General features: G+C 34.2%; 2 protein-coding genes across 7 annotated transcripts in view; one reads left to right on the forward strand and one right to left on the reverse strand.

The window, feature by feature from the left end:
- The first annotated feature begins 267 nt into the window (after positions 1–267).
- The window catches only part of LOC104589404 (uncharacterized), an 84339-nt gene continuing 59923 nt past the window's right edge, over positions 268–24683 (forward strand). Inside the window, exons 1-4 of one of the 5 annotated variants that reach the window (XM_088903611.1) lie at positions 270–453; positions 9790–9967; positions 12087–12513; positions 12625–12769. In XM_088903611.1, the coding sequence (XP_088759737.1) occupies positions 12677–12769 (93 nt within the window). In that variant the 5' untranslated portion in view covers positions 270–453; positions 9790–9967; positions 12087–12513; positions 12625–12676. Of the gene's footprint in view, positions 454–9789; positions 9968–12086; positions 12514–12624; positions 12770–24683 lie in introns of those variants that run through there. The other 4 variants (XM_010247723.3, XM_010247722.3, XM_010247719.3 and 1 more) reach the window with 4 other exon arrangements.
- On the reverse strand, positions 12776–17956 carry LOC104589408 (large ribosomal subunit protein uL29-like). 2 transcript variants are annotated; one of them, XM_088903613.1, is made up of 3 exons: positions 16857–17956; positions 16570–16665; positions 12776–15823 (listed from the first exon to the last, which is right to left on the reverse strand). In XM_088903613.1, exons 1-3 carry the CDS (start codon positions 17158–17160, stop codon positions 15759–15761), a joined length of 465 nt encoding a protein of 154 aa, XP_088759739.1. In that variant the 5' UTR covers positions 17161–17956; the 3' UTR covers positions 12776–15758. The 2 variants fall into 2 exon arrangements, with proteins under 2 accessions (XP_088759739.1, XP_088759740.1); XM_088903614.1 differs by having other exon boundaries at positions 16875–17953.

Raw genomic sequence — 24683 nt, forward strand, 5'->3', positions numbered from 1 at the left:
TGAACAGCCTTATCCCTATCAATGGATATTGTGATCTCTCTTATCTTCTTATCCTATATATTTTTGCATTAATTCATATATATGAAAAGAAGAGCATATATGCTTGTTTATACAGAAGGTAAAAAGTTACTTTTTCTTTTGCACTTTATTCTTCCTTCTTTATTTCCTTAGACATCAAAAGCTCTCTCTCTTTCTCTCTTTCTGTCTCTTTCTCTCTCCTCATTTTATTAAAGTGGTACTCGAGAAACTTTCGATTATATTCTTCCTTTTTAATTTCCTTGGACCTTAAGTTTTCCCCCTCTCTCTCTGTACAGTACCTACAGAGCCTTGGTTTCAGTTTAAATGATGTATGAAAGTGGAGTTGGAGGTGTGCTTGACGTTTGATTTAGAAAGAAAAGAAGAAGAGTGCAGGATTAATCGCTTTAATGCTTCTCCTTCAAGATACTAAATCAGGTCTACTACCTTCACCTCTTTGCTCCTTGGTTATTGAGATATAGAGGAAAATTGTTATGATTAGCATCAATTTATTTATTTTCTTTCCCTCTTCTTCTTCTGATAGATCAGGTGTCTATAATATTATTGGGCGACATGATTAGTCCTTTTAAATCAACTACTGGTTGTTTGCTTTGATGAGATGAAAACTCTGATAGTCAGGAATAAGTTACAGTTCTATATACCTTGATAAAACTGATGAAAGCGAGAAAAAGCTAATAATCAAATGAGAACAGTCAGTGACTCCTTAGTGGTGTCGAGGCTAATTCTATTAAATGCTAATGCAAATTTCTTGGGAAATTGAATAGAAATGATAAAGAAGAAAACTTCTCAGCAATCAGCTAGTTCGAATTTCCTGACTTTAATTTCTCCGGTAGGAGGCACTGTGCTTTTAATTTTCTTTCAGTGAGTTCTCAGTTCTTTAATCGTTGAATTGATTAATTATTATTATATTTTAAATGTTTTGTTACATATTATTTTATTTAACCTGCGTCCCAAGTTAAATCATTTTTTCATTAGAAACCAAACATAGCCTAAAGGATAAAATAATAGGTCGTTTCATTCAACCACTTCAGCCGCTATCAAACAGCAGCTTATTGCTTGACTTGGTGAAGTGGAGCGAGTCTAGTTCGAATCTACTCAAAAAATTCAGTTGCATCGAGCTTAGATAGTTTGATTCTTAATTGTTTTGTTGAATTTTAAGCTATAATATTGCATGCGAAATTAAATGTTTTCAACCTATTATTGACCCGCGTGATCAAAACAATCCGAAGGTGACAATTTTAATCCCTTCCCAAACTCCAAAGTCATTACGGGTGAGGAAAAAACTAAAAAACTGAATCGATCAAAAAAAACCGACAAAATTGAATTGAAAAATCGGTTAACCGAATTAATTGGTTTGATTTTGGTTCAATGTTTTTAAAAATCAAAGGTATTGATTTGGTTTTAGTTAATCATTATAGAAAATCAGTGGTTAATTTAACCGACCAATATACATATATTTCTATATTATATATATATATATATATATATTATATTTTTATATTTTTTAGATATTATAAATTAATAAATATGCATTATATAAATATATATAGTTATAATATGTAATATATCATTTATTATTTAAAATATAATATTTTATAAATATTTATAATTTTTTATAATATATTGTAAAAATTATAAAATCAAAAAACGACAAACTGCACCGGTCAACCGATTAACCGATTGGCTTCGATTCAGTTTCGATTACCAGTTTTCAAAAAACCGATAATACCAGTTCAATTATAAAAAAAATGGCCCATGATTTGATTAACCAAAGCACCAATCAGTCAAAACTGTTGAGTTGATCAAACATGTCAACCAACTTGATTGGATGATGGGCGTCACAGGTTAAAAATTAATTATACTTTTTTGGGAATATCTACGATGCTAAAAAGGCATGATGCCACAAGAACTTTGATCAATCAAATCAATCCCCTACGAATTTTGATAAGTAACATCTGATTATTACCACTTTTACACTAATGGACATGTTTTCAACTTGTCATTAACTCAGCTAGTAAAATCTAGAGGATAATCAAAAATTGTTTAGCCTATATGGTTGGACCATTGACCCATTAGACCTGGTGACTGGGTTACAGGTTGCACACTAAATGTATATGCAAATTTTGGGAGGCTATAACTTTATACTCTGATGCCCGATTGAGATAATTTTTCTTCTGATTTTAGATAACTTTTCAAGATATATATGTGCCCCGTTATTTTTCTAAAATACCCCTATTTGGCCTCAAAATGTAATTTTTGATTTTTATAAATAAAAAATAAAAAATATAAAATAATACATGTACTACATATAAAACATAATTATACATTTTTTTATTGATAAAATACATGTTTATAAAAACCTATACACACAAACACACACATGACACAATCTAACCTAGACGGTCAAACCAATGATGACCCACGACCCAGAGGCAAAAATGGTTCGACCTCTGAATTGGTTTTTAAAACATTGCTTGTTGATTGGTTACAAGTTTCAAACATTACTTTTTTTTATTTGCAGGTTTAATTCTTTTAAAAACACCTATATCTATGCACATGTATTCATGTATATCGGGATATCTATAAAATTATTATCTTATATATGTAATAATAATTATATCTATCTCTACCTATAGAATACACACTTCCATGCCCATCCCCTTTGGTTCAACTTTTTTATACCTATAATACCCTTTTTATTTACACAAATGCCCACTTTATCTTTATAATTTGTTAATGATAGGTTTATATTCAAACTTCTATAGATTTAAAATAAAATACACTCGCTCTTTTATCTAATTTTTTATTATGTCACTTGTTTATGTCCGAATTAAACCATTGGTTTCGCACATTCATATGCCTATAATACCCCTTCTATTTAAACAATTTTCTATCTTATACTTGTACAACCTATTAATTCATTAATAAATGTATGTTGAATTATTTATATGATTTCCTATTCCATTTTTGTTCCTTATTTACGTATCAATTTCAACCTGTGATGCAAGGTGTTGAAAGCACCTTGGACCAATAATTTTGCCAAAAATGTCTTTTTTTATCTTAAATCTCAATTTTTAGAAATTTTAATTTATAAAAAAACTAAAACTAAGTTGAAATATAAATTTAGCCTTATACCATATTAATGATCATTTCAATCACCTTTCAAAAATAATAGTCATTTCAATCTTAGATTTAGTGTTGTTGATGTGCTTGTGGGATTTGTAATAGTTTTCATAGTGTATCTGAATATATTCATATATCTCTTTCCACCATATCCATGCATATGCAAAGGATATCCCTATCTCATCCCATATCCATATCCAAGAATACATAATACCAATATTTTGAACATTGCATCAAACCCCATAAATCCCCTAACTTGCACTTTGCATGACATGATTAAAGCTTTTGGACTATTCAAATCATTCTAATATATATATGTGCTTTTATCAACGAATATTACTTTTATGTAAATATCCATGAGCTACTAAACAGAACAAGAGAAAAACTTAGAAACTAATAGGCAGGACAAAAGTAAGAGAAAAGAAGGATAATATAGTAATAAGATGTTGAACAGTGAAAAGCAATAGAGGATAAATAAAATTAGGGTAAATTATAGATAAATACCCTATACTTTGGGGATAGTGACAGATAGGTACCTTGAACTTTTAATTGCAATAGTTGAGTACCCTGAACTTTCAAAAATAGACACTTGAGTCCATCTGCTGATTAAATATTATAAAATGTAAAAAATACCCTTCTCATGTATTTTTGAGATTATTTTTAGGTAATCGAACGTCTCCCCACGATGACGTTCTAACATGGACAGCAAATAACAAATTCAAGTTTTTTTATGACAACATTCTCTAGTGATGATTTTGCTACGTAAAATGATCTCCAAAATACATGAGAAAGGTATTTTTCGACATTATGTTATGTTTGACTAGCGGAATACTATAAAATGGACCCAAGTGTCTAGTTTTAAGATTTCAAGGTACTTAAGTGTTGCAATTGAATGTTCATGATACCTATTTGTCACCACTCCCGAAGTACAAGATACCTATCAGTAATTTAACCATAAGATTAATAGGGCTTGGTGATGAAGCTTTATGCCTCCTTCCTTCTTTACTTGGCTAATACATGAAAAGATTTTAATTTTTTTTTAAAAGACTATTACATGAGAAGATGGACTATTCCTTGTCACTTGAAAATTCAATGTGTATGTGAGCAAGGACAAGTTCAGGTTTTCTTCTTCTTCTTCTTCTTCTTCTTCTTGTTTTTTTTTTTTTTCCTAAAAGGGGTGGTGTTCACAAAAGCTGAAGAGAATGATAAAATTTGCAAGATAAAGTGGTTGCTAGGGTCATTTTGGTCTTAGAAAAATAAGAAGCCCAGGATTCCAGTGAGACAAAAGATTTTTATTTGGCTGTGTTTGGTTGCAATGCAAATTTATTTGCACTGATGCAAAACCATGACAGTGCAAATGATTTTAGTGCAAAGTATGATTTATTTTTATTTGAAATTTATCTTATTTTGTTTGATTGGAGTAGAAATGAAGTAAAACAAGACTTCAAGGAAAATAAAACAAAACCCAAACCAAAAGTAAACCAGAATTTACATTCTTTTCATTTGCACTTCCATGTATTTGTATTGATGCAAATAAAATTGCACTGCAATCAAACACAGCCTATGTTGAGTTAAAGTTACTTAAAATTACATAGGGGGATTATATAGTTTGAGTGAAGTAAAATAATTATCAATTTCTAGGTTATACGATTGGATTATTATGGTACATATGTACCATTGGACTGTGTGTCCTATGGTACCAAAATTGCTGAAGGATATATTTTTTAAGTAGTTAAACACAGTTCCATGACTAAATTTAGTGGGAGGGTCTCCATTTAGTTGAAATGATTGTAGGTGAGATATAATATTTTTTTCTAAATTTTGTTGGTCTTCATAATTATAAAATGGGTCAGATTTAACTCATAGTAAAATGCAATTGTATGGGCTTTTGAGTCCAAAGGTCGAAGAGGTATATACATATTTTATATATGTATATGACATTCTCTATATCCCAGTAGGTCCTTTGAAGCAAAAATTATTCGCTTACAAACCATCATAAGCAAAACAAATTAATCTCCAGCAAACTGTTTTAACAAAAACAATTTAGGGTCCGTTTGGTTTATAGTTGGAATTCGAACCATAATTGAAATCCTCTAGAATCGGAATTGGAATGGTCCATTCTCATAGTATATTTGGTTTAGACAGGAATGGGAATGAGAATTAAAATCAGCAGGAATGGGATTTCATCCCCAAGGGAGGGGCAGAGAATGGCCATTCCCTCAAATGGGGGAATGTCATTCCTGCAAGAATGGGAATGGGACTCCGATTCTACCCAACCAAATAGTTGGAATTGGAATAGTCCATTCCAATTCTGTTTCCATACCCCTATTCCTGCAAATCAAACATACCTTTATTCTCAAAAAATTGTCTTGAGAAAAGCTGCTTTTACTTGCTAACACGACCTAATATAATATATAGAAATAATAACTTTCTCAAGTGCTTTTCAAAGTATTTGTCCTCTTTTTTTTAAAAAAAAAAGGGAGAATGACTATTCATTCCACCTCATAATTCTTAGCCCCACTATACAGGTGGGATGAATCCTGACCATGGATTGATGCCAAACCCACGAACAGGGTGCGGTTTATAGGGTGACCCATTCAGGGGCCGAGCTTTTACTCTTCATTAACAGAAAATTTCTAGGCCTGAGCCCGAGCCTGAAGCCCAACCTAGGAGTCTGAGCACTGGTGCTTTGAGTTCGCCTCTGACAGTGAGAGAATGGTGCCTGAGTTCGTCGGTTCCTAAGAGTTTGAGAGTGAGAATGAAAACTAAGAAAGTGAGAAGATAGAAGATGAAAATGGTGCCGACCGGAGAGAGCGAGCGAGCGAGCGAGAGAGAGAGAGAGAGAGAGCTCACCGTCAGAGAGAGAGATGACCTAGCTCTAGTGGTGCCGGCCGCCAATGTCTGAGTTCGCAGAATGAAAACGATACGTCTGGGTTTATCGGTTCTGAGAATCTAAGAGTGAGAAACTGAGAATGAGAAGAAATGTGAGGAGATAGAAGATGAAACGGTGTCGGCCAGAGAGAGAGAGAGAGAGAGCTCACTGCTAGATAGAGAGAGACAACCTAGTTATGGTAGTGTCGGATGTCGATGTCTGAGTTCGTAGAGTGATAATGGTGCGCCTGAGTTCGCTATTTTTGAGAGCCTAAGAGTGAGAAACTGAGAATGAGAAGAAAAGTGAGAAGAATTTAGGGTTAGGGTTAGGCAGTTTAGGAATTCAGGGTTTAAATTTTATAAAAGTCAGGGCGGGCTAGGCCTTTTTGACAAATCCCAAGCCTGGCCTGGAAAAAATCGAGTCGGGCTTTTAGGCCCAAGGTCAAGCCCGCTGGCTAAAACTCAGGTTCAAGTCCATCCGGGGGCCAGGCTGGCCCGTCGTGCTACTTGGCCCATGAACAGGTCTAGGGGCTACTACTAGTAAACTATGGGGGGCTGTAATTTTAGAATTCTACAGTGGGATGAAATGTAATTCGAAAAAATAACTTTGTCATAGGGTTCGAATCTCATTTATGAGAGCATTGCAATCCTTTTGATATTGATGTTTTGTCAAGAAAAGGGGTAAATTGCTAAGACTTACCTTGTACTTTCTAACAGTTGTGGTTCAATACCCTGTTTTATACTAAAATATTGTACCATCCTTTGAATTTTCAGACAATGTTGCATTACACCCCTCTAATTATCTTGAGTAGTTGAGCTAACAAAAGTGGGAAAAAAATAATGAAATACCCAATTTTGACATTTTGAATGGTACATTGGCTTCTAAATTTGCCCTTCCCTATTACACTAACAATAGAATTATAAGATTTGTGCTTTCTCTACAATTTTTTTTGTATCTATACTATATTATAAAATGATTAGGTCCCACGTCAGCAGCCATTTCCTTCTCCCGTTCCCCCTTCTCTCTTTTCTCCTTAAACCTCTCCTTTCTTCCTTACCCCTTCCTAGACCTTTCATATAGCCACATGGCAGCCCTCATGTTTTCAATCACTTAACCAATCCCTCCTAAAATATCTCCTAAACTATCCCTCCCATGTAAAATTATTCATAAAACACCTCTTAATCTATATTGCCACGTGGCAGCCCTCTCTTCTTCACTAGAGTTCCACTCCAACTCTCTCTCTCTCTCTCTCTCTCTCTCTATCTATCTCATGTTAGTTACCCAACAGCTAAACCCCCTCCTATACAATCTCTCCCATATAAAATTCTTCCTAAAACACCTCTTAATCTATATTATGAACCATCTAAAAACCAAAAACTTGGGTCAATTAATTAATTAAATTAATTTGGGTAGTTAAATTAAATTGTGAAATATTTTTTATATTTTCAATAATTACTAATATTATTGAATATTATTTAGAAAATATCAACACCAAAACTATGATTGTTTGTAATTTTGGTAAATTGAAAATTTTAATTACTAATAATTACTTGTTGAAAATTACCGATTTTGGTAATTTAATTTCAGATTTTTTTAAAAATTAATTATTGAAATAAATAATTACTAAAAAATAATAATTAATTAAAATATTAATAAGTACAAACTTAATAATTAAAAATTATTATTAATTTTTAGCAATAAGTAGTTGTTGATGTTTTCAGTAATTTTGGTCAATTTATTAATATTTATTGATTTTGTAAATAATAATTAAAAAATCTCAGTAATTTTTTTAGTTTAAAATTAATTTCAATAAATATAAAATATTTTTTATATTTTTAGTAAATTTGATGTTTACTATAATTTTTTATAAATAATTAGTGATTTTGTTAGTGAAACTTAAATTATAAAACTTCCAAATTTTCAAATAAATATTTGGAAATTTTCAATAATTCCCATAAGTATCGAATACTCCATTTGTAATTACTATAATTTATGGAACTATATTTATGGGTTTGGGGGGTGTTATAGGTTAAGGGGATGACCCTAGGGTAGGAATGGAAATGGGCAGGGATCATACTCCCCATCCCGACCTTGAGTTTTAAATTAATCCCTATCAAAAATTTTAGCCTACATCCCCGATCTTCAATAGAGAGGGCTTCCCCATGGAGACCTGAATCCTTAAATTTTTTAATTAAAAGTTTGTCTTTAGAAAAAGTATTTATTTAAAAGAAAGGAAAAGTTAAAATGCAAATAATATTTTAAATGTATTTGATATATATAATATAAAAATGTAAATAATATTTTAAATATATTTGATATATATAATATAAAAATATTATAAATAACATAAATAATATTATATATTTACTAAATTACATATACACATATATGTAATATTTATAATCGGGGTTGGGGTGAGTTGTGGACTTAACTCCCCATCCCCAATCAGGTATTCTATTAATTCCATCCCCACCCTATTCTTGCTAAGACAATCTCCATCCTATTCCTGCCAAATCGGGGAGGCCGAGTACTTGGTAGGGATGGAGAAAATTGCCATCCCTACCCCTGGGTTGTGTAGCTCTGTAGAACAATAAGTTTTAAGTCCAATTCCGTGCATTGCATGGGGCCTACTATATATATGTATGCATTTTTATATATTTTCTATATTTTTTAAGTTTTTTATTTGAGAATTTGACCTTTTGCTGTAAATTTTATATTATTTTCTTCTTAAACCTTTTTTTTGTGTTTAAAGAAAAATATTGAATGTGGTGAATTTGCAAATCAAAGCGGGTGGGTTGAGGTCAAGTTTGGTAATTGCAATCACCTCTCTTTAACTTTTTGACATAGTTGAAAGTAGGCCCTCTTTGTTAGAATAATCTAAACAGAGGCATGAAATATCCAAAATACTAATGGAGTTACTTTTCATCAAAATTTATTTTCCCAATGTTCTCCTCGTATGAATCGCTAGCTCAAACCCTTATAGTCTCTTTTTTTGAAATTGATTTATTTTCCAAACTCACCCTTCATATAAATCATTTGAAGGTAAAGCTACAACTTAAATTCAGTGTTTTTTTTTGTTTTTAATAAAGTTTGTATTGCTTTTTTCCATATAAACCAGCCTCTTGCATGGGTATTTTAGACATTTTTCATGCCTCTTATGAAGGATCCTTCCAAAGGGGGTCTACTTGCAACTATATCAACAAAGTTAGGGTTAGGAATGGCAAATTTCCCCATCCCCCATGGGGAGCTAACTTCCCTAATCCCATTTGGTTGGGGATGGGGATTACCTTGGCGGGGCGGGGATGGGGACAGGGATGGAGATTAATAGGGATCCCTGGTCGAGGTGAGGGTTGGGGATGGGGATTGAAGTCCTTGCCCCGCCCCGACCCCGATTATATATATTAAATATATATTATTTCTATATATCAAAACATATTTGAAACATTACTTATATTTTGAAATTTTTATTTATTTTTAAGGAAATTTGTTTTTCAAAAATACTGCTAACTAAAAACATTTTGGGGATTTGGGTCCCCAACGGGCCAGCTCGGCCCGACCTACTATTAAAATTAAAGTGAGTAATGTGATTATGTCCATTTGAATAAATTTTTTGATTTAACAATGTAAAAATGTGTTTTAAAATATAAAATAAAGGGGAAAAACCATCTTGTAGGCCCATTGTTCATTTAAATAGGAAAAAAAAACTATCTGAATTTTTAATTCTAATTTGAATAGGGAAATTTGTTTTTTTTTCTTAGGTCGGGCTTCGGGCTCGGGCTTGGGCCTAGCATATTTCCCTTAATGACAAGTGAAAGCCCGGCCCGGCCCATGAATAGGTCTACCAGGGATCAAGGACAAAGACGGGGATTAATTTCAAAATCGGAGTCGAGGACAGGGAATATGATCTCGACCACACTGCATTCCAATTTAAGGAAGGTAATTAAAATCACCAAACTTTAGGGGAGGTTTCAACAATGGTCAAAAAGTTCATGGGAGATTTCATCAATTTACCCTTAAAAATAACATCAACGATTTCTCTTGATTGTTGGTTATTTTTTGATAATCAATTATCTTTTTTCTAGTTATTTTTGACTTATCAATAAAAAATAATTGTATTGAAATGGAGATGTTCAATGATAGTTTGTTAGGATAAATAATTTAATTCAATTTAAAAGATCATTAGTTTTTATGTTAAGTAATTAAGAAATTTAGATTTTATAATAAATATTATTTAATTTACTCAACAAATAAAACCAGTGTTTTAAAAATCGATTTTGAGGTTGAGTAGTTTTGGTAATAGGTCACAGGTCAGCGGTTCAACTGTCCATCTTGGACAAATCAAATCATGGCACACAATCCATCTGTATATGTATAATATGATATAATATAATTACATTTTGTGTGTATATATTATTTTAGGTTCAATTTATACATTTTTTTTTAGTTTTTATTAATAAAATAATAAGAAGTTGAAATTTGACACAAAAAAGAGTTGTTTTTTATTTTTTGTATAATAAGGTTGCAAAGGCCATCGAAAGTTACCCAAAATAAAAAAGATTACCCTATAAGACAATTAAGCACAAAATATCCTCTAGAAGTTTTAAATACATTTCATGTTGTAACCGATGACTTAAAGACTACATCAAAAGGGTTAATGGTTCAACCTCCTATGTTGAACAAGCTTTGACCAAATCGATGATTTCTCATAAAATAATAAGTTTTAAGAAGCCCAAAATTAGAAATATGGCTGAGCTATAGTTCGAATGGTTTAATCGTTTGAGTTAATGGCGAGTTAAAAACATTGAATAAAACATTATAAAAATTATAATCCATTTACATTCCATTTGAAATAACTATAATAAAAATAATTAATTATTATTATTTGCAAAAAATATTTTTATTAATATAATAAAAACAAATAAATTAATAAAATGTAATAAGATAAATTAAAACTAATATCATTTAAGATTTATATACAACTAATACAAAACTATCTAACAATTATTAGTTTTATAATTAATTTTTATGAATGAACTTAAATTTTGTTGAAATATAAAAATGTAATATAATTAAATAAATTTAATAATGATTATTAGAAATTTATTAAACTTAAATATAGTTTAATTAATTTAGAATCAACTCTAAATTCTATTTAAAAATAGGGAGAATTATAAAAACCACATTGACAATCCTACGAAGCTATGCTAATTTATTTGTTTTTGCCTTATCAAAACCTCCATATTGTTTTGAAAAAAGGTGCAGGTATTTTCCTTATGGTAGCATTCGAAATAGAAAATATTGATGTAATGCATTATTTTTTTTTGAATACTAAATTTATCCTTAACCAACTTCATTAAAAAATAATTATAAACCAAATATGTTTTGATAAAAAATATTTTTACCTAAAATTGATAAAAAATTACGAATCATATAATAATAAAATTAACAAAAATTTAGCATATAGATTTATCTAGAACATTGAAAATTAGTAGTGAAACTTGAATCGTGGTAGAATAAAATAAGGTGATGTTTGGTTCCATGGGTGTTCATTTAAAAAATGTTACTACATCAAAGGGCCGGCCACGTAGACGTTGGCGTTTATTACATATGAAACTCCTATTCTGTTTCACTATTTATCAAATAAACATTCAAACACTATGAATTTTGTGAATAGGGCATTGAGAGAAACACCAAATTTTTATTTCACCCAACACCATTGGGTTGAAACAAAATACTAATGTGACATATTTTTATGAATGCTAACCTGAGATAGAAAACAAATAACATTTAATGTAATGCCCAATCAAACAATAAAAAACAAAAAACATTTAAAATGAAATTGTGCAAATAAACATAAACGCCCACGAAACTAAACATACGGTAAATACAAAAAAAAAAAAAAGATTTATCTGGACTTAGGTACGATTAATAGTTTCAAAATTTCCTTCATAAAACCCGTAAATCGCACGGTTTCGACCAGCTGCCATATAAGTAGCAAAATGAACGGAAATTTAAGCCTATTGAGATTGACATGACCTATGGAACTTATTGACAGCGGTTTTATTTATTGAGATGAACAAGTGGCGAAGATACAGTGGCCTAAATCCAGCGGAGGCGTCGTCTCTGGGCTCGACCAAAGTGTATAGACTAAAGACTCTATGATCTACGTTGCTGTTGAATGTTGATACGTGCACGAAGGCTTTCATGCACGCGCGGAACAACTTAAACAATGAGTGAAGAAGCGGGAAGTTGAAAAGCTACCAACGTCTACTCATGGTCACCTCAGTCTCGGTAGTTGTACCTTTTCGTGTTCCTTCCTCAATCCACATCTCGAATTCTATGATTGCAGTCTGCATATCCTCTTCTGTTTGAAGTTCTCTATGCGTTTTCTGGGTGTTTTTGGTGACGCCGGTTGAGTTTGTGTGCGACTTCTCATCCTTCCACCATTAAAGAAACTTCTTCTCGACTTTGTTTGGCGCTTTGTAAGAAATCCTTTTTCTTTTTTGGCTTTAATAATCTTATGTGAGGGTTTTTATAGTAAGAAGAAGTGGTTTCATGGCTTCTGTGTTGTTTCCCTGTTGTTTGTTTGGTAGGATCTTTTGATATCTGGCTCATCGGTTGGATTGTCAGATTGAAAAGCTGGAGATGGATCGGGTGAAAAAGAAGGCAGAACTTGTTGATATTATACTGAGTTGGCAAATAGAAGATATCCTAAATGAGAATCTTTTGAAAGATAAGGTTTGATTGATTCCTACTTGCTTTGATCTATTCTCTTTCTTCTTTTCGTTTTCAATGCAATTATTTCCTTGACTACTGCTTAATCAAATTATAAACTGTTGATAAGCATTGTGGAAACTCTCGTAGTCTTATATATGCTCATGAGAATTCATTGCAACTACTTGTGTTTTTTCTGGTTTCTTCATTGTAGGCAGCAATGCTTAACATGCAGAGATGGTTTTCTACAGCTTCTTATGCTGCAGTTGGTTACCCAAGTAATATTTTGTAGTGGAAAATGTTTGATTGGAGAAACAAATTGTTCATAAAAATAGTTTTTCTTATTTTTCTATTGTTTGGTAGCTACCAAGAAAAAAAAACGAACTCAAAAGACGAGAGGTCATCGTGGTCATGGCTTGGTCTTACATCAAACTTCCAAGTTTCCTTGTAAACAGGAATCTGATTTCCATAGTCATCTCTCTTCTGTGATATTGATGTGTGGATCTCTCCTTTATAGAATCCATGAACCGGTTACCCTCTTCCATGGGATGCAATTATCTAAACTGTATATATCCTCTGTTTTCTCCTTTCTAGAGTCTCCCAACATGGTCACTCTCTTCTACGGGATGGATCATTCTGGACTACATCCTCTGGTCTCTCTCCTTTATAGAATCTATTAGTCAAGGTACTAGTCTACTAGATGTGAATTCCTTAGTTTTGAACCCTCAGTAAACTCATTCAGACTAATGCGATTGTTAAGCATGTCATAAGTCATCTTGATAGATTCTAGTCATTGCACTTTTGAGTCAAGAAAATATCTATTGTGACCAGGGATCCATGTGATCCCCACTGTAATACGGACACATCAGCATTTTGAAAAAAAAATCTGTTGATGTGATGTCTTGAATTTATTGCAAATGCTGGTGTGTTCTCATTTTATCGAGGGGGTTGCAAGGGAGTGCTGCAACCACAGTCTCAGCAGATGTGAACTCTTTTGAGTGAACCTTTATGAGTAAAAACATTTGGCTGTGTTTGGTTTGAGCTTGATAGAAAATATCAAAGAAATAGAAATTTGAGGCAAATTTCTTAAGGAATTGCACAAAATTTGTCAAGTACTTTTCCTCAACTTTCTGATTCTCTATTATTTCTATCAAACCAAACATAGCATTTGGGAGAAACCTTTCTCTGACATTTTCATATGAAAGGTCCCTGGTTTCACCAATTACCTTTTGGTCAGTGTAATTAAAGTATGAGTTACGGGCTAATCCATGTGAATTTGTTGAGAGAAATTAATGGAAGAGAAGCAAAACTATGTACATAGAGGCTCTTTGAAGTTTCAACTTTGGTTCCAATTATGTTGTATGATGATTGATGCCATCAGAGTAAATGACTTGAGCCCAAAAAGGTCACAATTCATTTTGTGTTGTTTTTGCTATATTTGAATAGTGCTTTTCTTCACATTTTGTTTTACTTCAGATGATCAGAGTAAATTGACTTCAGCCCAAAATGGTTGCAATTCGTTTTGTGTTGTTTTTGCTATATTTGAATAGTGTTTTGCTTCCCGTTTTGTTTTACTGCCGATGAAACTCTAAAAAATAGGAAACTTCTGATATCTACCATTTTGACTCTATTTTATGTCCAACTTAAGTCAGCCTTGCTTCTACTTTTTTTCTTTTGGGAATCTATTGCCTTTCTGAGTTTCTGACCATGATTTTCTATTTTACTTGTGTTATTTCCTGATCAAAAAGACATCTTCCTGTTTTCACCTTTAACTGGGGTTGGTGAAACTGTTGAGAGATTAAACATTCTAAGAACTTAAAGTTATTCCTTTTGAACTCTGAAGACTTTAACTCTTGTTCCTTGGAAATGGTTTGTCCATTCAGTGCTAGCTTTACCATACATGCAGCTATTTTGAATGCTAGAATATTTCTATTTTCCAGCTTAATTTTTTTAATCTATTCATAGTATTATAGATTTTTTAAATGTTTCAAGTTTCAACAGTTCTTTACATGCATGGGCACTGTTATATTAGTCATTTTACCCTTCTATGCTTTGAAAATTGGGCTTTGGTGGTCCCTGAGCCCAACCTAACTGAAATCACAAAAATCTGAAGAATTTGTTTTCGAAATTCTATTGTATATGGCTAAAGTAAACCACTCAGATTAGCCAAATTACTGTTCTACAGAAAGAGAAAGGAAAACTGAGTAATCTGCAGTATAACAAATGAAATCAAGTAAGAATAAGTCAAAATGGGTATGCTATGAAATGATATGACATATGAGAATAGATACCAATATGCTATGAAATCAAGTAAGAATTACTGTGTCTATGCATCTTTTTTTTCCTTCTTTTGTTATTTACTAAAGCATCTATGATGCCTGGATACAGATACCAATAAGAATATTAAACATAAAAGATATTATTCTTGATTTCTCAAATATCCAAGCCACTGATATGGATACAAGAATCCCATCTAATAGGTTGACACCATTATTGTTAGCTCTTTAGGCTCTGTATCTTTTATACTCGTATCACTTCATGTTCAATGGAGGTTCAAATCACTAGGAGCTTGTCAAATTTTTTCCCTATTTATCTAATTATCTTGACAAAGCATATATGTATATGGATTGCTAGGAGCTAAATTGCCAAGAGAAAGCTTATGAAAATAATTAACCAATAACCTTCATATTATCTTCTTTCCTCGGTATATTCTCATTGTTATCTGTCAAAATAAGTTTTCTAGGAAACCTATGCAATATCTAGTGCTGATCAGTACTATATTGTTTTGACACCAGTACAAGGAACATATTCATAGTAAACAAGTTTCTAGAAGAAAGAAACATAAAAACTTACCATTCACTGCAGCAGGCACAGTAAAGTCCACGTGTGTTCATAAAAAAGTGATGCAAGAACACCTTCTCTTTCAGGAGGACCATATATCTGAATCTCTTTCCCACCTGCTTGCACAACTTGACCAGCTTCCTCTGGACTGCTAAATGATGCAGGAACTAACTCAAGTCCTGCTGAAACTGCTGCTTCTATAATTGCCTTTCCCATTTTTCCAGTGCAGCCATTCACCTACAAAATTACACCAAAGAGTACGAGGCTAATTTACAATTCCACATGCAGCAAGGGAATATAAGCACTGTTTATTCTTGACAAGATATGGCTTGCTTTAACATTGTTTTTCCCAACAACGTAGATATCAAACAAAGATTAGGATGTTATACTATAGAAACTTAATAAAATTTAATAAATATTACGTGGTTCTTTTCATTGAAACCCAAAAAGGAAAAAATTAAAGTAACATGATCCCCTGGAAAAGCAACAAACAACAGTAAAGACTCCTCTGGGTCATCAATCAGGAAAAAGAATATAAAGACATGACTTTAATGATATCAACAATAATGTCAGACTTCCTAGTCAACTATTATTTACCCAATTTAACCTAGACAAACACAACTAATAATCATACATGCATACACATATGATAATCCTCTGCCACAAAACGATACGTAATGTTCAATAAAAAATGTACAATAACAAGAGGTTGTTATAAAATGCAAAAAGAAAAAAGCTATAAACTTTTCATCTCATGTTATAAAATGTAACAATCAAGACAATTATACAAATTGAATCAAATGAATCTAACCAACCAACCTTTTTCTCACATATTGCTGGAATCAGAGTAATTAATATAAACTCCAATAAATTAACAATAGTGAGAAATAAATCCATAAAAAAATTAGAAATCGAAACAACTTACGAAGCATTTTTATTTAATCAGAAGCAGAACTATCGGAGTGGCAAAAAAACAGACAAACCTGGATCCCTCTGAGAACCTTGACGCGCTTCCTGACCTTGGGCAGTAGATTCTCCAGAATATCGGGCTGCTGTCCCGCCAGATGCTGAAGCTTGTCCTGCACGAATCCAATAAACCCTAATAAGGAGAGGCATAGGAAACCCTAAACTTAAAATGTAGAAGCCATACGGGGGCTCTAAACCCTAAAATAAAAGGGAAGGGTATTCAGTTTCAGGGTGAAGAGAGTGAGAGGAGAGGAAGAAGTGAAAGAGAGAGAGAGAGAGAGAGAGAGAGAGAGCGGTTTCACACTCAAAAATACAGTTATGCCTGAACAACGCTTGAATGGAGCTCTAAACCAATGATGAAGATCAAGCGACATGAATTTCTTCTTCTTGTAGGCTTCTCTCAGAGCCGCTTTTTGTTTCTGAGAAATCACCGTCAAAACCTGTGCAATTGACAACCTTATCACCTTTATCTTGGATAGCTTGTTCGGTGCTCCTCCAGTGACCTTAGCTACTCGAAGCAGCGCTAGCTCTGCTTTCAGATTGTTTAACTGATTCAAGAGCTTGGCCTTCGACTTTCCTCTGAGCTCATGAACCTTGATCCTCGCCATTGCTGTGAGAGCGGCCTGCTATCTTCCCTCCTCCGTAGGTCTTCTAAAACCCTAAAAAACGGAATAGAATAATTGGTTTTAGACCGGCTCAAATCCGGTTCAAAATAATAAAGTCTCGTGCCAGGTGCCAAAGACCGCTGCCCAGTTATACTTTTTCTTTAATTTAGTTTTGCAAGCGGCGGTCTTTTTGAGAACGCTACCTTAGCTCTCTCTAAGGCGGCGGACTTAAAGAACGCCGGCTCTAAACCGCCACCTTAGACTGTTTTTGTTGTAGTGTTAACCCAATGCAAAATTGAAGTTTTAATTTGATCAGTAGTATTGACTTGTATGTAAGTATCCAAATAGATTTGTGTAATGTCCCTGTTATAGGGTTTGCCATAGTGAAAAGAAAGAGATTGATGCTGATTTTGTTTGCCCTGATTTTGTTGAGGCAAAAGTAAAGATTAATGCTGTAATGGAGATGATGCAGTGTTAAGAACTGTCGTTTTTGCATAATCCCTACCCTTTTGGAAGGTGTTTCTGGAAGTTTTATGGGACTCTTAAGGGAGACATTGGGGGAGAAAAAAAAGGGAATGAAAGAGATATGAAGATGGAGAGAGATTCCATGAGACCGATTTTATATTTTTATCAAAATATCTCTGCCAGATGGCAAAAACAGGAGTTCATGTCACGCTATTTTCTTTTGTCTACAAGTAAAATAAAATTTATTCTTCAATGTGCAACATATGGTAGGTTATAGAGTTGATAGCTAGAGCGTGTCTCATCAATGGATTGCTGGGATCTTCCATGTCAGGTCAGCTCCCCCCCCCCCCCCCCCCCCACACACACACCTACCCACACGCACACAGACACACATGTGACCCTCTATTTGGCATAGACAGCTGACAGGGCTCGTGGTGATATTCTGTTCATAGATTCTATGTTGAGAGTACTGTAATCACATTTTTTGGGCGAGTGTTTGAAGTTCCAATGCTAAAACAGTGTTTAATTCCCCACTGTGATTGTGTGACCTTGTGTCAAGAGTAGGATAGCAGGTTCTTAGATGTTGCTATTATCATTTTGTGTAACATGTCCAATATACATATCTACATATTATCAATCTATTCTACCTGGAAATTGGAGTGTTGAGTTAAGCTCGCGTGGGCTTTGGTTGGTAAACTTGGGCTTAACCTTAAGTTGGGCCAAGCTTGAGCTTGAGGTTTAAGACTTAGGGTTGGGCTTGGGTTGATTTAAATGCAAAATTAAGCTTATGGGTTTAATTGTGAAACTAAAATTTTCATACTTTTTTCTTGTTTATGTTTAATTAGTTGGTCACCTAATAAATAAGCTTTAGTAATTAATCTTTTGAAATGAAATCTAAATGGATATCAAATTGTAAGATTTAATTTTGAAACTAAAACTTTCTTACTTTTCTCTTGTTTCCAAGGCATTGGCCCATAAGATTTAATTAATCTTTTGAATTATATAATCATTTTCTAGGTTAACTAAATTTGTAAGTTAATTAATGAAACTTGTCTAATAATTTCCTACTTTAATTAATTAAAGTAAGTTAAGTGTTAGTTGCTAAACCAAATCTTACTAACTAGGGCCCTATTTTTATGGGAAAGTGGTGAAAATAGAGGGCTGTTGGAGATGATTTAGAAGTTCCTATAAATCAGGAGTATAAATGGGTCGGGCTCTAATGAAGGGAGAGGATAAAAAATAATAAGAATCAATAATTTAGGAGATAATAATGAGGGGAATTGGAGTATCTATTGGTTGCTCTAAAAATGACTTGGAATAAAAAATAAAAAAGTTACAAAAAAAGAGAACAAACACTTCTCTATCTCTCTATCTATCTGTATGTGACATTTAGGCTAAATTTATTGAAAATTTCCCTAATGCTAGAGGAAAATTGAAGTACTCGACTCACAAAAAACCAGAATTTGGTACCTCTATCTAATCAAATTGGGTACAAAGTAAGACTTAGTTATAGAGTTCTATGGAACCAAAAACCAATAGTGGGTTAATCTTCCTGGATACATCAATATGGATATGGGAATAAGAAAGATGTATTTGGAAAGTAACAACAATAAATGGATCTATCAGATTATCAGTTAATTTGGGCCTTCTTTAATCACCAAGAAGGTGATCAAACCCTTTAGGATTATTTTTCTTATATGATGGATTTGTGTGCCTGTATTTATTTGCATTAGTCATGGATAAATTGACTAAACGTATTCAGGGGAGGTTCCATGGTGCATGTTTTTTGTTGACAACATTGTTTTAATTGATGAAATTAACAGAGTATTTAGTGCAAAAGTAAGCTTATGGGCCAATGCCTTGGAAACAAGAGGTTGTAAAGTATGTAAGATAAAAACAAAATATATGGCATGCAAATTTAATAACAATTTGAGTAATAAGAATCTATATCTTTTGGGTCAGTGGTTGTGGAGGTACCCTAGGGAGAATGAAAAGGTTTGGCAGAAGGTAGTTACTAGCATTCATGGGTTCTCAGAGATTGGTTGGGATGCTCGTTTGATGCATAGAGCTACTCTTTCTACACCCTGGAAAGCCACATGCATGGTCTTCTCCCTTTGTTTCTCAATCATATTAGGTATGACTTGTCCTTTTGTTATAAGACGAAATTTTGGGAAGAGATTTGGATTAGGGAGTCTCCTTTGGAAGTCTTCTTTCCTTCTCTATATTTTTTATCTAACCTCAAAGAGAGACCTTTGTTTGATTTTCGTTCAACATTCTTCATCCTCTGGGCTGAATTGGACCTAGGTTTAAGGATGGATTTTAGAGATTCTAAAATCTCTTGTGTCTAATCTTTCGAAACTGTTGGGTGGGATGGTCCTTGATGAATGTATTGGGGACGGCCATGCGTAGTCTTTCAATCCTAATGGTAGTTTATCTTAAAAAATCTGTAAAGAGACTGGGCCTAAAGGGCCCTAGTATCTTTTCTAGTAGTATGTTTATCTGTTAGCTAATGGGCCTGCTATTTCTTTTTGCTAGTTCTCCTTATGTTACTGTCTAGCTGTCCGCCCACTTAAGGGTATACTTGTAATTATGTTAATATTGAAGTTTAGTAAAAGGACTAGAGAAGGGAGGGAGGAGACATTCAGACTCTTCTTCTTCTTCCTCCTCTTTTCTCCATCTTCTTTCTCTTGTACTGCTGTTCTCTTCTTTTCTTCCTTTTCCTCTCTATTTTTTCCAAGTTTACAACAGTTTTAGAGGATTGATTCACATCTTGGTATCAGATCAAGCTTCTTTCTTCCTTCTTTTCTTCTTTGTCTTTTCCCATACATCCTTCAATTAAGAGAGTGTATGGAGAGATGGGTTCTCTTTAGTTCAGAGGATCTTTTGCCTAGGTGGTAGAGGGTTTGGATAGTTTAAATCTAGTCGGATATTGCCAAGAAGTGGTGCTGTGCTGTTTCTGCCCAAAACCCTAGCCGATTAGAGATTTTCGAAGTTACAAGTAAAAGTGAATCTTTGGGTGTGGCGCTCTATGCTTGGGAGGTGTCTTTTGACTTCTAAAAGAGGGTGGTTCCGGTTTGGAAGAGATTGGGAAGCTCTGGTAGGAGGGGCTGCATCTTCTTTCTTTCTCTCCAGTAGCCAGGTGTAGTGAAACCCTAGTTTTCAAGCATCTAGGTACTGGTTTGACTTCAAGTAAGTTTATAAATACCAAATTTATGGTTATTTGATTTTTTGTTTGATTAATGGAGCAGTACAGACGTGAGTTCAAGCAGGTGCCGGTTTTTGGGCTTGGCTCAGTAGATTCCGTTTTGACTGGTGTGACCACAATTAAGCTAGATGGGACAAATTATCTTGCTTGGGCACAAACTATAAGGATTTATGTCTATAGTAGAGGAAAATTAGGGTACCTCATAGGCAGTAAAGTGAAACTCGAAGAGATAGACCCTGAATTTGAGAAATGGATGCAAGAGAACTATACTGTCATAGGATGGTTGGTCAACTCTATGCAGCCTCATGTAAGTCAGCACTATCTCTGGATGTCCTTATCCAAGGAGATCTGGGACAGTGTTATTGAAACTTATTCACAGAAGTTGAATGTGGCTAAAGTCTACAAGCTGAAATGTGATTTGAAGAACCTAAGACAGGGGGAGAAGAGTGTGGCAATCTACTATTCTACATTGAAATCCTTATGACAGGAAATTGAGGTTATGGGGACTGTTGTATGGGTGAGTAACAATGATGCATAAATGTTTAGTAAGTTGGTGGAAAGAAACAGGGTTTTTGAATTTCTTACTGGACTCAACCCAGAGTTTGACATCATTAGGCAAAATATTCTGGCCAAAGATGAGGTTAGTCTTGCCTAGGCATATGCTATGGTGAGCAGTGAGGAGAGTAGGCAGCAGGTTCAGTTACAGAGTCCACCTATGGAACACTTTGCACATGTTGGAATAAAGCCGAAGGGTTCAACTGAGATGAAGGAGCAGGTATGTGAATATGGCAAGAAACCGAGGCATACGAATGATAGATGCTGGAAGCTTCATCATGATCTTCCTTACTAGTTTAAGAATAACAACGATTTAAGAAGGGCAGTTAGACAGGAAAGCCTAAGACAGCTAATATTGCCATAGTACCAGAAGGAGGAAGTAAGGAGAGTGAAGAGAAGTTAACCATTGAACAGTTGGCAACAGTGAAGGCAGAATTTGAAATGTATGAAAGGCTGTTAAATCACTTGGGGGCTATTATTTCTACATCTTACTCTTCAGGCAACGCTTCATCATCATCAGTATTTGCTCACTTGGGTATTCTTGCTTCTGCAAACCATGCTTCAGTTTCAGGTAATCATAAAATTCGTTGGATCATTGATTCTAGTGCATCAAACCATATGACCAGCTTGTCTAACCTTTTCAGTTCATACCACCTTCTCTCTGGTAAAGAGAAAATATCCTTTGCTGATGGGTTTCTTTCTCCCATTTCTGGCAAAGGATATATAAAGACCTCTGACACCCTTTAGTTATCCTCAGTCCTTCATGTCCCGAAACTTAATACAAATATTTTATTTGTTAGTAGCTGAACTAAATCCATGAACTGTGGCATAACCTTTTTTCCCACTCATTGTGAAGCTACAGTCTTAAAGGATGATTGGGAGTGGCCATGAGGTGAACGTAATATACTTGCTGGACACACCTGATAGTGCTCTTGGACCACCTCATGGAGTTGCCTTGGAGTCAGTCTTGTTAGAGTCTGTTGACAAAGTCATGTTATGTCACTTTCAGTTTTATCATGTCTTTTTCTGCTTTGAGTCATTTATTTCCAAGTATGTTTAAGGGTCATTTGTCTTTTGTCAGCCTTGGCAGGATGAATCTCCCCATATCAATCCAACGGCTGTGAAGATTCTAAACTAATACGAGTCTCATGTGTGTCCAGTTTATGGGTATCACACAGAAAACACCATAATAACATGAATCGAATATGTATTTTATTCATTTATCAGTAAATGCCATAATGTACATCATGCTGATTGGAGCTAAGGGCATACACTGTCTAATAGGCTCATGGAGTTTCTGAATTGTTATGGCTGAAGAACTTGTTGACAGAAATGGGAGTGCAGATTGATACTCCAATGATATTATATTGTGATAATCAAGCAGCCATAAACATAGCCCACAATCCTGTTCAACATGGTTGTACAAAGCAAATAGAGGTTGATCAACATTTCATTAGAGAAAGAGTTGCCAGTGGAGAGATTTGTTTACCTTTTGGGAGGTCTGAAGATCAATTGGCTGATCGTCTTACTAAAGGTGTCTCCAAATCAAAGCTTGACAACAATTTGAACAAGTTGGGCATGACAAATATCTATGCTCAGCTTGAGGGGGAGTGTTGAGAATGTAAGGGCATTTATGTCCTTTTGCCCTTTTTTTGTATTTGGGTGCCTATTCAAGGGACCATTTGTAATTTTCTTAAAATGTTAAGAAAGCTCTTCAGGAGTAAATAGTAAAAAACCTGATTTCTTCGACAAACTCCTCTTCTTCCTTCTCCTTCTCTTCTTATTCTCGAATGTCAAGTACTTTAACTGTTTTTTTACCCTTTCGTTGAAGTTGGAACCCCTGCTAGTTTGGACAGATTGCTTTACACGTTTGTGATGAGGTGCTCAAAATTAAGGGGTAGAATCATGTGGAAGGGCAGCGGTGATTGGACTCTTTGGGAGGAGAAGAATGCAAGATATTTTGAGGAGAAAGAGAGAAGCAAGGAAACATAAATCAAAACCATCACTTTGAGTAGTATATTGGGTGAAGGCTTTGGAACTTTTCTTGTATTTCACTATGGAAGACATCATTAGAAATTGGAGGGCAATAGCAGGGTACTTGTCTAACAAACCAAAAATAACCCTAGGCCTTTTGGAATTGGGGGAGTGATAAGGGATGAGAATGGAGCTATATGTGTGATGTGTAGAGAGACTAGGCCAAATGGGCCCTAGCCCATTAGTGTCTTTCTTATTAGTTCTTTCTTGTTATGTTTTCTTATTGGGTCTTTTCTTTATGGGCCTTTAGCTCTTGTTTATGTTTTCTAAGTATAGTGCTGATGTGGACGCCTACTTAAGGGCAATCTTGTAAATTATGTAACTTAAAGCAAGTTTATTAAAAGATTAGTGGGAGAAAGAGTAGATTATCGAACTACTCCTTTCTTTCTATGTTCTTCTTGTTGTCTTCTTTCTTACTTTCTTTTGCTTTAATCTAAAATACTCTACTAATTTTATTGGTTTGAATCACCTCTTGGTATTAGAGAGGGTCTCCTTTCCGCTTTTCCCTTTTTTTTTCTTTTTTTTTCCCATACACTATTTTTTCTAATCGAAAGGTGTATGGGGAGATAAACTGCTGATAATTCAGAGATATTGTTTGCATAGTTGGTAGACGGTTTGGAGAGTCGGAATTTGGCCGAAGATTGCCAAGAATGTGGGACTGTAGATTTTTTCCCAAAACCCTCCCCAACTAGAGATTTTCCAGTTACGGGTTTGAAGAGGTTGTTTGGGAGTGGCACTCAAGGCTTAGAGGGTTCCTTTTTATCTCCAAAAGTGGGCGGCTGTAGTTGGAAGTGGTTTGGATAGCTCTGGTTTGAGTGGCTAACTCTTTTCTCTTTCTTCCCGGAGGCCAGGTATGGTGAAACCCCAGTTCTGGGACTTTTGAGTGCTTGACTGACCTTAGTTAGGTTTATAAAGGTTGAAAACATTGTTTTTTGATTTTCGTTTGATTGATGGAGCAATCTGGAAGTGAGGTGAAGCAGATCCCGGTGTCAGGGGTTGGTCCTATAGATTCCATTCTGATAGCAATGACTACAATTAAACTTGACAGAACAAATTACCTTGCTTGGGCAGAATCTATTAAGATCCATGTTGGTAGTAGAGGTAAACTTGGGTTTCTAACGGGTAGTAAGGTGATGCCGGATGAGACTGATCCTACATATGAGAAATGGATGTAGGATAACTACACATTTATTGGGTGGTTGGTAAATTCTATGCAGTCCCACATAAGTCGACACTATCTGTGGATGACTTCAGCCAAGGAGATTTG

Source organism: Nelumbo nucifera, chromosome 4 (assembly GCF_055504915.1).
Source record: "Nelumbo nucifera cultivar China Antique chromosome 4, China Antique-T2T, whole genome shotgun sequence".
In the NCBI taxonomy this organism is placed as follows: Eukaryota; Viridiplantae; Streptophyta; class Magnoliopsida; order Proteales; family Nelumbonaceae; genus Nelumbo; species Nelumbo nucifera.